This window comes from Leucoraja erinacea, chromosome 5, assembly GCF_028641065.1.
Source record: "Leucoraja erinacea ecotype New England chromosome 5, Leri_hhj_1, whole genome shotgun sequence".
Taxonomy (NCBI): domain Eukaryota; kingdom Metazoa; phylum Chordata; class Chondrichthyes; order Rajiformes; family Rajidae; genus Leucoraja; species Leucoraja erinaceus.
The window spans coordinates 93,513,434-93,528,301 of NC_073381.1; the positions used below are offsets into that span (position 1 = coordinate 93,513,434).

General features: G+C 43.1%; 1 protein-coding gene across 1 annotated transcript in view; it reads left to right on the forward strand.

Moving 5' to 3' along the window:
• LOC129697686 (dynein axonemal heavy chain 6-like) overlaps positions 1-14,868 on the forward strand; it is a 415,092-nt gene that overhangs the window by 55,885 nt on the left and 344,339 nt on the right. Inside the window, exon 5 of the mRNA XM_055636395.1 lies at positions 10,192-10,334. Within this exon, the coding sequence (XP_055492370.1) occupies positions 10,192-10,334 (143 nt within the window). The remainder of the gene's footprint in view (positions 1-10,191; positions 10,335-14,868) is intronic.

Sequence of the window (14,868 nt, forward strand, 5' to 3'; positions counted from 1 at the left end):
GTAGGTCCCTTGCAGTCAGAAACAGGTGAATTGATCACATGGGGAACAAGGACATGGCAGACCAAATGAATAACTACTTTGGTTCTGCCTTTACTAAGGAAGACATAAATAATCTTCCAGAAATAGCAGGGGATCGGGGATCAAATGAGATGGAGGAACTGAGTGAAATCCAGGTTAGCCGGGAAGTAGTGTTAGGTAAATTGAATGGATTAAAGGCCGATAAATCCCCAGGGCCAGTTAGGCTGCATCCCAGAGTACTTAAGGAAGTAGCCCCAGAAATAGTGGATGCATTAGTGATAATTTTTCAAAACTCTTTAGATTCTGGAGTAGTTCCTGAGGATTGGAGGGTAGCTAATGTAACCCCACATTTTAGAAAGGGAGGGAGAGAGAAAACGTGGAATTACAAACTAGTTAGTCTAACATCGATAGTGGGGAAACTGCTAGAATCAGTTATTAAAGATGGGATAGCAGCACATTTGGAAAGTGGTGAAATCATTGGACAAAGTCAGCATGGATTTATGAAAGGTAAATCATGTCTGACGAATCTTATAGAATTTTTCGAGGATGTAACTAGTAGAGTGGATAAGGGAGAACTAGTGGATGTGTTATATCTGGACTTTCAGAAGGCATTCGACAAGGTCACACATAAGAGATTAGTATACAAACTTAAAGCATACGGTATTGGGGGTTCAGTATTGATGTGGATAGAGAATTGGCTGGCAGACAGGAAGCAAAGAGTAGGAGTAAATGGGTCCTTTTCACAATGGCAGGCAGTGACTAGTGGGGTATCGCAAGGCTCAGTGCTGGGACCCCAGCTATTTACAATATATATTAATGATCTGGATGAGGGAATTGAAGGCAATATCTCCAAGTTTGCGGACGACACTAAGCTAGGGGGCAGTGTTAGCTGTGAGGAGGATGCTACGAGGCTGCAAGGTGACTTGGATAGGCTGGGTGAGTGGGCAAATGCATGGCAGATGCAGTATAATGTGGATAAATGTGAGGTTATCCACTTTGGCGGCAAAAACAGAAAAGTAGACTATTAACTGAATGGTGGCCAATTAGGAAAATCCCCGATCCACTTTGGCGGCAAAAACAGGAAAGTAGACTATTAACTGAATGTTGGCCAATTAGGAAAAGGGGAGATGCAACGAGACCTGGGTGTCATGGTACACCAGTCATTAAAAGTAGGCATGCAGGTGCAGCAGGCAGTGAAGAAAGCGAATGGTATGTTAGCATTCATAGCAAAAGGATTTGAGTATAGGAGCAGGGAGGTTCTACTGCAGTTGTACAGGGTCTTGATGAAACCACACCTGGGAGTATTGCGTACAGTTTTGGTCTCCTAATCTGAGGAAAGACATTCTTTTTTGCCATAGAGGGAGTACAGAGAAGCATAAATAACCTTCCGATTCTCCAGCATCTGCCGTTCCCTTCGTAAACATTAAAAAAGGCAGGCAGGTGGCGCCCGAATGGTATGTTAGTTCACCAGACTGATTCCTGGGATGTCAGGACTTTCATATGAAGAAAGACTGGATAGATTCGGCTTGTACTCGCTAGAATTTAGAAGATTGGGGGGGATCTTCTAGAAACTTACAAAATTCTTAAGGGGATGGACAGGCTAGATGCAGGAAGGTTGTTTCCGATGTTGGGGAAGTCCAGAACAAGGGGTCATAGTTTAAGAATAAGGGGGAAATCTTTTAGGACCGAGATGAGGAAAACATTTTTCACACAGAGTGGTGAATCTCTGGAATTGTCTGCCACAGAAGATAGTTGAGGCCAGTTCATTGGCTATATTTGTGGCTAAAGGGATCAGGACGGATGGAGAGAAGGCAGGTACAGGATACTGAGTTGGATGATCAGCATGATCATATTGATTGGCGGTGCAGGCTCGAAGGGCCGAATGGCCTACTCCTGCACCTATTTTCTATGTTTCTATGTTTCTATGAAGAAGGATCCCGATCTGAAATATCGGTCTCGACCCGAAATATCACCTATTTCGTTCGCTCAATAGATGCTGCCTCACCCGCTGAGTTTCTCCAGCATTTTTGTCTACCTTTGATTTTCCAGCATCTGCAGATCCTTCTTAAACACTGATCTGAAATATCGTCTGTCCATTTTCTACCACAGATACTGACTGACCCGTTGAGTTTTCCCAACAGTTTTGGTAACGGTAATGCACAATAGTGACAATTCTGGCTGCCTGTTTCTCCACGTGTTTCGAGAGGTCTTTCCCATAAGGAGTGAGAATAAATATGTGTTGCAAATGACTTGAATGTGGTATTTGAGATTTTGTTTTTAATCCACAAAGTTTAAAATAATAAGTAATGCAGTTTCTTAAAATGTTTGCCTGACAAAGAGTTGGCAAACATTTATTTGTGAGTGTTTGGATTTTTCGGAACTAAATCAGACATGTAAAAATGTTCCTTTCAGATGCTGTGCCTTTGTCTAAAGATAAAATGCGAAGACATCCGAGCAGATGGTTTCCCAAAATTAATCAAACATTCACCACATGTCAGCTATTTCATGGCTATGTCTCCCGTACAATACAGAAAACCCAACATTTACTGTGAGACAGAAAACATTTTTACAGACTAATTCTTGATTGTATTGTTGCCTATAATGTCTGCGCAGTGAATGCACTTCCTCAGTAGCAGACCATCATTCAGACCAAGCAACGATGAAGGAACTATAATATCTTTCCAAATCAAGATGTTGTGTAACTTTAAGGGGCACCTGCAGCTCATAGTATTCCTTTGCATCTGCTGCCCTTGGTGGCCTTGGTGGTTTGTGGATTTGGGAGGTGATCTTGTAACTCGTTATTACATAGCTGGGAGATGTTCTATTAAAAGTGATGCTTCACCCTGAAAATTTTCAAATATGATTCTGCACAAAATAATTATATTTGCAGAACACTTCCATACTTTTACATCTGATTTCTACACTCCCATAATGTATTCAGAGAATCTAGGTCTAAAGCTAATCTTCTCATACAAAGATGCCCAGAGCCAGCTGGAAAGCTATTTCTATATCACTTTTTTCAGTGCACCTATTATTGTCAGAGAAGTCAAACTTAATTCAGCACTTTGTGGAAAATCTTGTCACTGATTGTGCAAAGTTTGATATGTTTTCAATGAGCATGTAATGTCCTTGGCCCAGGCTCAGGGTAAAAAAAGCCACAAAGTTTTGCAAACTGAGAATGTAAATAATTTCTGTGAAATGGTTGCTCTTATGTAAATAGGTGATGTATTTTTGGAGTACAAATGAGACTGGGACATACACCATGAATGGTGGGCTCGGGAGGTAGTTAGGAATAGAGGGACTTTGGTGTGAAAGATTCTTGAAAGTGGCAATGTAGGCAGATAATGTAGGTACTGAACCAACCTGGCGGCAAAGCCAGGTGGCTCTTTGCATGCTGGTCCCAGAAATGATCTGCTATCATTCTTTACATTTGCTTCACTCTTTTAAATCTTTATTTCAGCAGCAGCATTTCTTACACTAACTATGCTATTCCCTTTATCTGTACATTGTGGACAGGTTGATTGTGATCATGTAGTCTTTTCATTGACTGAATGGCACGCAACAAAAATACATTTCACCGCACCTCGGCATACGTGACAAAAACTATACTAAACTATAGGTAACATAGTCAAGAGAACATATGGGATACTGGCCTTCATTAGCCTGGGCAGTGAATACAAGAGCAGAAAGGTTATGCACCATCTTTTTACAACTTTGGTCTGACCTCAGCTTAAGCACTGTGTACAGTTCTGGTCACCACACTTGTGATAGGGCTGGAGACAGCGCAGGGTAGATTCACCAGGATGTTTCCTGGTATGAAGTAGTTCAGTAATGGGGAGAGACTGGAGAGGTTTTATACACAGGGAATTGCAGATGTTGGAACCTTGAGCAAAGCTCAAAATGCTGGAGGTCAGGTAGCATCTGTGGAAGAAATTAACACACAATGTTGCAGCTTGTTCAGACTTCAGAGGCTAGATGTTTCCCTGGAGCAGAGGACATTACACAATACACAATACACAATACAATGTATTTGTCACTTGAACCTCATAGAGGCTCAAATGAAATGTTGTTTCTGTAGTCATTCACACAAGAAAAAAAGACCCAAGACACAACACAATTTACAGACATCCATCACAGCGCATCTCCACCTCGCTGTGATGGAAAGCAAAAAAACTAAACATTATGAGGGGGCATGCTCGAGGTATATGAAATAATGTGAAATATAGATAGAGTGGACTGCAGGAAACTTTTCCCAATATCAGTGGAGAATAAGTCTAGAAGACATAGATTTGGGGAACGGGGGAAGAGATTTAGAGGGGACCTTTTAGAATGATCACAGTGAATGGCGGTGCTGGCTAGAAGGGTCAAATTGGCCTACTCCTGCACCCATTGTCTACTGTCTATTGTCTATTGTACCCATGAAGCCTGGTATATCGATTGAGGAATATCACTTCTTTCATGAATGTGTGGGACTTTGACCCTATTTTGTTGCACAAAATGACAAGGACATGGATAGAGTCAGTGCAGAGGTAGCATAAGGATGACATATGGATCCAGTGGCTGGGAAATTTGGGTGGATCTTACATTTCAATATGAGCAGGTGAGATTCAGGTCACATTCCTGACTCTGTATCAGGGTGTAATGACCGGAAGAAGATCTAGAAAATGGAACATAGGATAGACAATAGACAACTGGTGCAGGAGTAGGCCATTCGGCCCTTCGAGCCAGCACCGCCATTCTCGGTGCTCATGGCTGATCATCCCCAATCAGTACCCCGTTCCTGCCTTCTCCCCATATCCCCTGACTCCGCTATCTATAAGTGCCCCATCTAGCTCTTTCTTGAAAGTATCCAGAGAAATGGCCTCCACCACCCTCTGAGGCAGAGAATTCCACAGACTCACAACTGTCTGTGTGAAAAAGCATTTCCTCATTTCCGTTCTAAATGGCTTACCCATTATTCTTAAACTATGCCTCCTGGTTCTGGACTCCTCCAACATCGGAACATGTTTCCTGCCTCTAGTGTGTCCAATCCCTTAATTACCTTATATGTTTCAATAAGATTTCCTCTCATCCTTCTAAACTCCAGAGTATACAAGCCCAGCCGCTCCATTCTCTCAGCCTATGACAGTCCCACCATCCCGGGAATTAACCTTGTAAACCTACTCCCTCAATAGCAAGATTGTCCTTCCTCAAATTAGGGGACCAAAACTGCACACGATACTCCAGATATGGTCTCATTAGGGCACTATACAACTGCAGAAGGACCTCTTTGCACCTATACTCAACTCCTCTTGTTATGAAGGCCAACATGCCATTCGCTTTCTTCACTGCCTGCTGTACCTGCATGCTTACTTTCATTGACTGATGAACAAGTCAGATCCCGTTGTACTTCCCCTTTGCCCAACTTAACACCATTTAGATAATAATCTGCCTTCCTGTTTTTGCTACCGAAGTGGTTAACCTCACATTTATCCACATTAATCTGCATCTGCCATGCATCTGCCCACTCACCTAACCTGTCCAGGTCACCCTGCATTCTCATAGCATCCTCCTCACAGTTCACACTGCCACCCAGCTTTATGTCATCTGCAAATTTTCTAATATTACTTTGAATCCCTTCATCTAAATCATTGATATATTTTGGAAATAGCTGCGGACCCAGCACAGAGCCTTGCGGTACCCCAATAGTCACTGCCTGCCATTCTGAAAGCGACCCGTTAATCCCTACTCGTTGGTATAAAAATACAGAAGGCGGCCAAGTCCTGAATCAATGATAACAAAGCTGCTTTAAGAACTTCCAGTTGTAAGAATCTGTTTGTGTTTTGCAAGCCTAATTTATTTTTAAATTTGAAGTAATTAGTCCCTTTGCCTGGCTCGTGTTGGTCTTTTATCTGAATAAATACTATGTCACTTTAATCATACTGTTACATAAATCACCTGATTTAGAATTGGTAATTGATGCAATTTTTTCCTTTTAAAGGTCATTTGAGAAGTACTTGTCATTTTCTGGTCATTTATTGCCTTTTTTATGTATTGCACTGCTTCATTTACTTCACTAAATTATGAGGTTAACTATTTCTCATCTGATCTTTTAGTGAGATGCCGTTTAATTGTTACAAATCCTGCAACTGTATTTTTCAAGCGCGTGATCCAAGTACACATAGTTTGCTGCCAACAATTAATGCTTGCCATGTTATTTCTTGATTTACCCTTGTCCCTGAATATGTTTGGGGATGATGTTCATTTATAGATATACAGCAGAGACCCTTGACAGGCCAATGAGGAAGCTTGCAGAAGACAATAAAGTTGGTGGTCTTGTAGGTGTTTAGTTTAGTTTAGAGATGCAGCACGGAAACAGGCCCTTTGGCCCATCAAGTCCGCACCGACCAGCGATCCCTGCATAATAATCATACACAGACTAGGGACAATTTATACTTATACCAAGCCAATTAACCTATAAATCTGTACGTCTTTGAAGTGTGGGAAGAAACCTAAGATCTTGGTGAAAACCCACGCGGTCATGGGGAGAATGTACAAACTCCTTACAGACAGCTCCCATAGTCAGGATCGAACCCATGTCTCTGGTGCTGCAAGCACTGTAAGGGAAAGTGGTCTAAGGCTATGCAAGATACAAATCAGATGGAAAGTTGGGCGGAGTATTGGTGAAGGAATTTAATCCCGACAAGTTTAGTTTATTATTGTCATGTATAATGAGGTACAGTGAAAAGCTTTTTTGTTGCATGCTATCCAGTCAGTGAAAAAACTCTACATGATTACAGTCAAGCTGTCCACAGTGTACATGATAAAGGGAATAATGTTTAGTGCATGATAAAGTCCAGTATAGTCAGATTAAAGATAGTGCAAGGGTTTCTGATGAGATAGATTGTAGGTCAAGCCTGCTCTCTAGTTGCTGATAGGATGGTTCAGCTGACTGTTAACAGCTGGAAAGAAACTGTCTGTGAATCTGGAGGTGTGCGTTTTCATACGCCTGCACCTCTTGCCTGAGGGAGAGGGGAGAATAGGGGTGAGACTCGTCCTTGATTTTGCTGGTTTGTACCATATGTATGATTAACAGACACTGGTGTTCAGAGATAGGCTGCTTTCAGTTATAATATTTGGCCTGAGTTATAATATTTGCAGCAACACTAGAAAAGATCCACAGGCATGACACAGCCCACCTGTCCTCTCCTTATAACTCAAGTTTTTCAGCCCTGGAAATGTCCTTGTAAATTTCTTAAGCACTCTATCTGGCCTTGTCACATTTTTCATGCATGGAGTATTCTACCTATGACCACCCAGTGATTTAAACAGTTATTTAAGAGGGAACTGCAGATGCTGGAGAATCGAAGGTTACACAAAAAAGCTGGAGAAACTCAGCGGGTGCAGCAGCATCTATGGAGCGAAGGAAATAGGCAACGTTTCGGGCCGAAACCCTTCTTGTTTAGTTATATTGTTTGACAAGTGAAGTTAAGTTTAGTTGTTTTTAAGGTTTAGAGAAACAGGTCCTTCGGCCCACCAAGTCCGCACTGACCAGTGATCCCCACACATTAACACTATCCTACACACAAGGGACAATTTACACTTATACCAAGCCAATTAACCTTCAAACTTGTACGTCTTTGGAGTATGGGAGGAAACCGAAGATCTCAGAGAAAACCCACGCGGTCACGGGGAGAACGTACAAACTCCATATAGACGAGCACCCGTAGCCGGGATCGAACCTGGGTCTCCAGCGCTGCAAGCAACTCTACCGTAATGCCACCGTGCCGCCCCTGTATGTTTGCTAATCACCGATAACTTGTCATGCTATCTTCAGGGGTCTGAGATCATACACTCTGAGGGCCCTTCTCCTCCTCTTCTCTTCTGTTTCCTACCATTTATAGTGCATTCCATAGAACATAAAACAGTACACCACAGATACAGGCTCTTCAGTCCCAAATGTGTGTGCCAAAAATTATGGTAAGTTAAAGTAATCTCTTCTGCCTGTATATGATCCATATCCCTTCATTCCCTGTCTCTCCATGATAAAGCCTCTTAAACATCATTAACATATCTGCTTACACCACCACCCCTGGCACCACATTCCAGGCATCCACCAATGTCTATAGGGAAAAAAAACCTGTCCCACACATCTCCTTTAAACATTCCCCCTCTGAGCTTAAAGCCATGCCCGCTAGTCATAGTTGGAAACAGGCCCTATGGCCCAACTTGCCCATGCTACCCAACATGCCCCACCTTCATAGTTCCACCTGCCCACGATTGGCCATACACCTCTAAAAGAGTCTGAAGAAGGATCTCGACCCTGAAACGTTACCCATTCCTTATCTCCAGAGTTGCCTCACCTGCGGATTTACTCCAGCATTTTACCTCTAAACCTTTCCTATCCATGAACCAGTCCAAATTACTTTTAATGTTGTTATAGTACCTGTGTCAACTACCTCCTCTGACACCACCTGTTCCATACACCCACCACCCTCTGTGTGAAAAAGTTGTCCCTCGGGTTACTATTCAATCTTTTCCCACTCAACTTAAATTGATGTCCTCTGGTTCTCGATTCCTCTATCCTGGGTAAAAGATTCTGTGCCTTTCCCCTATCTATTCCATTCATGATCCAATACACTTCTATAATATCACCCTTTATCCTCCTGCGCTCCAAGGAATACAGTCTAAGTGTACTCAACTGAACACAATACTACAAATGTGGCCTCATCTACGTCTCGTGCAACTGCAACATAACATTCCACCTTTTATAATCAATACCCTGACTGATGAAGGTCAATGCATCGAAAGCCTTCTTGACCACTCTATCCACCCCTGACACCACTTTCATGCCACTGTGTACCTGCACCCCTAAATCATTCTGCTCTACAATTCTCACCAGGACCCTGTCATTCACTGTAATGGTCCTACTCCGGTTTAACTTCCCAACACCTCGCACTTACCTACGTTCACTCCATTAACTATACCGCAGCCCATTTACCATAATGATCAAGATCCTACCGTAATTTTTGATAATCATATTCACTATTGATATTACCACCCACTTTAGTATCATCTGCAAACTTACCAATCATGCCTTGTATATTCTTATCCAAATCATTGATATAAACCACAAACAGCAATCAATCCCTGAGGCATACCACTAGTCACAGTCCTCCAGTCTGAAAAACAACCTTCCACTATCACCCTTGGCTTCCTTCCATGAAGCCAATTAATTGGATAGATTGTTGAATAGCCTTGCACAGGCATGATGAGTTAATAAAATCTTTCTATATTTTGCGATCCTACAGTAACACTAATCACTGTTCTCTGGTACATCTCATCTTCTCTTTCACGCCTTCAGATTCAGATTCAGATTCAGATTCAATTTTAATTGTCATTGTCAGTGTACAGTACAGAGACAACTAAATGCATTTAGCATCTCCCTGGATGAGCGACATAGCAAATGATTTGAATAAATAATAATAAGTGTCTGGGGGGGGTGGTGATTGGCAGTCATCGAGGTACGTTGTTGAGTAGAGTGACAGCCGCCGGGAAGAAGCTGTTCCTCGACCTGCTGGTTCGGCAACGGAGAGACCTGTAGCGCCTCCCGGATGGTAGGAGGGTAAACAGTCCATGGTTGGGGTGAGAGCAGTCCTTGGCGATGCTGAGCGCCCTCCGCAGACAACGCTTGCTTTGGACAGACTCAATGGAGGGGAGCGAGGAACCGGTGATGCGTTGGGCAATTTTCACCACCCTCTGCAATGCCTTCCGGTCGGAGACAGAGCAGTTGCCATACCATACTGTGATGCAGTTGGTAAGGATGCTCTCGATGGTGCAGCGGTAGAAGTTCACCAGGATCTGAGGAGGCAGATGGACCTTCTTCAGTCTCCTCAGGAAGAAGAGACGCTGGTGAGCCTTCTTGACCAGAGTTGAGGTATTGTGGGTCCAAGAGAGGTCATCGGAGATGTTGACCCCCAGGAACCTGAAGCTAGAAACACGTTCCACCTCCGTCCCGTTAATGTGGATGGGGGTGTGCGTGCCGCCTCTGGACTTCCGCCTCTGGCTTCCACTTTGTATGGATTTCCGTGTAGCACAGAATTTGTGTTTCCACTGTAGTTGAAATGTTGCATTTACTATTGATGAAATGATTTCCAGTTGGAGAGTTTTGACCAGTGATCCTGTTTTCATCAGAGCCAGAAGATGATCTAGAGGATGGGGCCATACACCACATTGTGAGACTGCGAAATTCACTTGGCTGGGAGACAGTATTCCCGGAAGATGCATCATGTCTCAAGATCCGTACTACTCGATTCCTTACAATGAACCAGCTACAGGTACAACTCATGGGATTTTGGCTTATACTTATGTTGTCAAATGTCATTTTTTGAAGAGAAATTAAACCAAATTTGGGATATCACAAGAAAAAAAGGTGGCTCAGAATGTGCTGGCTGGTTTGACCTGGTGAGACCTGATAATTAGCCAGGCACAATGATGAGAGTGAACTCTGATCTGATGGTCAGCTGAGTGTGAGATATGAGAGATGGATGGACACAAAACCTGACAGTAAATTGGAATTGAGGTCTATTAGTGTTCTGGACGTGCATTTCACTGGGCATCATCATTGCTCGTTATATTAGTACTCTGATACAATCATACAACATTGTATGGTAAGTGTGGTGCAAGAAATTCTGGCTTGCCTTGTTGGTTACATTTGCTTACTTTATTAAGGTGTTTTGAGTGCTGCACTGTCCCTTATTCCAACAGCAACACTTGTAAAACAGATAGAAATCTGGCTGTGATTTTCCAATGCCACATGTCTGTTTGCTGATTTATCTAACTACTGACCAGCCTGAATTCTATGCTCAAACAGTTTTGGGTGAAAATGTGTACACAGCAAACCAAGCAGTTTGATGTGCCATTAGAAGGACTGCATCACCATGGCAACCAGTAGTTCCAGAAATAAACTTCACTGTTTTTACAGTGTCCTCCATAACGTTTGGGACAAAGACCCATCATTTATTTATTTGCCTCAGTACTCCACAATTTGAGATTTGTAATTGAAAAAAAATCACATGTGGTTAAAGTGCACATTGACAGATTTTTAATAAAGGCCATTTTTATACATTTTGGTTTCACCATGTAGAAATTACAGTAGTGTTTATACATAGTCCCCCCATTTCAGGGCACCATAATGTTTGAGACACAGCAATGTCATGTAAATGAAAGTAGTCATGTTTAATATTTTGTTGCATATCCTTTGCATGCAATGACTGCTTGAAGTCCACGATTCATGGACATCACCAGTTGCTGGGTGTCTTCTCTGATGATGCTCTGCCAGGCATGTTTTGCAGCCATCTTTCACTTATGCTTGTTTTGGGGGCTAGTCCCCTTCAGTTTTCTCTTCAGTATATAAAAGGCATGCTCAATTGGGTTCAGATCAGGTGATTGACTTGGCCACTCAAGAATTGACAATTTTTTAGCTTTGAAAAACTCCTTTGTTGCTTTAGCAGTATGTTTGGGGTCATTGTCTTGCTGTAGAATGAACCGCCGGCCAATTAGTTTTGAGGCATTTGTTTGAACTTGAGCAGATAGGATGTGTCTGTACACTTCAGAATTCATTATGCTACTACCATCAGCAGTTGTTTCATCAATGAAGATAAGTGAGCCAGTTCCTTCAGCAGCCATACATGCCCAGGCCATAACACCCCCACTACCGTGTTTCACACATGAGGTGGTATGCTTTGGATTTTGGGCAGTTCCTTCTCTCCTCCATACTTTGCTCTTGCCATCACTCTGATATAAGTTAATCTTCGTCTCATCTGTCCACAAGACCTTTTTCCAGAACTGTGGTTACTCTTTTAAGTACTTCTTGACAAACTGTAACCTGGCCATACTATTTTTGCAGCGAACCAGTGGTTTGCATCTTGTAGTGTAGCCTCTGGTCATTGACAAATCCACACCTGACTCCTGAAGTGTGTTTCTGATCTGTCAGACAGGTGTTTGGGAGTTTTTCTTTATTATAGAGAGAATTCTTCTGTCATCAGCTGTGGAGGTCTTCCTTGGCCTGCCAGTTCCTTTGCGATTAGTAAGCTCATCAGTGCTCTAATTCTTCTTAATGATGTTCTAAACAGTTGATTTTGGTAAGCCTAAGGTTTGGCTCTCTTGAACAGTTTTATTCTTGTTTCTCAGTCTCATAATGGATTCTTTGACTTTCATTGGCACAACTTTGGTCCTCATGTTGATAAAGAGCAATAAAGGAGTTTCCAAAGGTGATGGAAAGACTGGAGGAAATACTAGGTGCTGAGAGCTCTCTTATACCTGCATTAAGGAGGCAATTTAACACACATGGGCAATTACAAATGCCTGTGAAGCCATGTGTCCCAAACATTATGGTGCCCTGAAATGGGGGGATTATGTATTAACACTTGTAAACAGGTTCATCCGCTTAGAAGCTGTTGGGACAGAAGACGTGAGCGGCGGACTGGCCTGTGATGCGAATAGGGCTGTTGAGCCAAAACTAAAAAGGCCTAAGGCAGGCAAGGCCATTGTAGTGGGAGACTCCATCGTGAGAGGTACGGACAGGGGTTTCTGCGGCAACAGACGGGATGCGAGGATGGTGTGCTGCCTTCCCGGTGCCAGGATCCAGGATGTCACGGACAGAGTGCAGAAAATCCTCAAGGGCGAAGGTGAACATCCGGAAGTGGTAGTGCATGTCGGCACAAACGATGTCGGAAAGAAGGGGATGAATATTCTGCAGCGTGACTTTAGAGAGCTCGGAAAAATGTTGAAAAGCAGGACCTCCAGGGTTGTTATCTCCGGTTTGCTTCCAGTTCCTCGTGCTGGCGAGAGCAGGAACAGGGAGATACGGGACCTGAACGTGTGGCTGAGGAACTGGTGCATGGGGCAGGGATTTAGATTCTTAGATCACTGGGATCTGTTTTGGGGTAAGGGGGAACTGTACAAAAGGGACGGATTGCATCTTAACAGGTGTGGGACCAGCATTCTGGCAGGCAGGTTTGCCACTGCTACACGGGTGGCTTTAAACTGAATAAGGGGGGTGGGGTGTCGAATGGGATAGTGGAGGATGGAGTTAAAGGGAAAGGGTTTCTTAAATGTGTGAGCGTAGAGACCGAGGGGTGTAAAATGAGGGTAGAAGAAATAGGTAGCAAGGTGAAAAGTAAAAGTGGCAGGCAGACAAAACCAGGGCAAAAATCAAAAAGGGCCACTTTTCAACATAATTGTATAAGGGGTAAGAGTGTTGTAAAAACAAGCCTGAAGGCTTTGTGTCTCAATGCAAGGAGCATTCGTAATAAGGTGGATGAGTTGAATGTGCAGATAGCTATTAATGACTATGATATAGTTGGGATCACGGAGACATGGCTCCAGGGTGACCAAGGCTGGGAGCTGAACGTCCAGGGATATTCAATATTCAGGAGGGATAGACAGAAAGGAAAAGGAGGTGGGGTAGCGTTACTGATTAGAGAGGGGATTAATGCAATGGAAAGGAAGGACATTAGTTTGGAGGATGTGGAATCGGTATGGGTAGAGCTGCAAAACACTAAGGGGCAGAAAACGCTGGTGGGTGTTGTGTACAGGCCACCTAACAGTAGTAGTGAAGTTGGAGATGGTATCAAACAGGAAATTAGAAATGCGTGCGACAAAGGCAAAACAGTTATAATGGGTGACTTCAATCTACATATAGATTGGGTGAATCAAATTGGCAGGGGTGTTGAGGAAGAGGATTTCTTGGAATGTATGCGGGATAGTTATCTAAATCAACATGTAGAGGAACCAACGAGAGAGCAGGCTATTTTAGACTGGGTATTGAGTAATGAGGAAGGGTTAGTTAGCAATCTTGTTGTACGTGCCCCCTTGGGCAAGAGTGACCATAATATGGTTGAGTTCTTCATTAGGATGGAGAGTGACATTGTTAATTCAGAAACAATGGTTCTGAACTTAAAGAAAGGTAACTTTGAGGGTATGAGACGTGAATTGGCCAAGATTGACTGGCAATTAATTCTAAAAGGGTTGACGGTGGATATGCAATGGAAGACATTTAAAGACTGCATGGATGAACTACAAAAATTGTTCATTCCAGTTTGGCAAAAGAATAAATCAGGGAAGGTAGTACATCCATGGATAACAAGGGAAATCAGGGATAGATCTTGTTTACAGCCACAGAAATGCCTGCTTGCTCTTCTTATAATTAATCCCCCACTCTATCACTCCTGATCGCTCCCATCTTAGTAACTCTTGTGCAGCAACGATAGATTGTGCCACAGACCTGGCTGCTTTTGCTTTCACCTGTGAGGCAATTTCTCCCTCACCCCCATCAGTATTGACCACAGTTTATGTTGGAGAGAGGGATGGCCATAGGAGACTACTGGATTACCTGGCTTCACCTGCTGCTCCGACCGGTGGTAATCCTTCACTTTTATGTCTATGCAGACATTAATTGCGGGGTGACCAGCTTACTCAACATGCAGTCACAAGGTCCTCAACATCACAGATGCTCTGCAATGAATCCATCTGCAACTCCAGCTGGGCAATATGGTCAGTCAGGAGCTGCAGTGGACATACTTCTTGCAAACGTGGCTGCCAGGGACACAACACAGGAGGAGCATGTCAAAGGGTCAAATTTCTCCGAAGTTACCTTAGTAGTTTAAATTCAAGGTTTCAAGGTCAGTTTATTGTCATATGTACCAATTAAGGTACAGTGAAATTTGAGTTACCATACAGCCATACTAAGTGAAAAGCAACAAGATCACATAAACGTTAACATAAACATCCATCACAGTGGATTCCATATTCCTCACTGTGATGGAAGGCAATAAAGTTCAATCTTCTTCCTCCTTGTTCTCCCGTGGT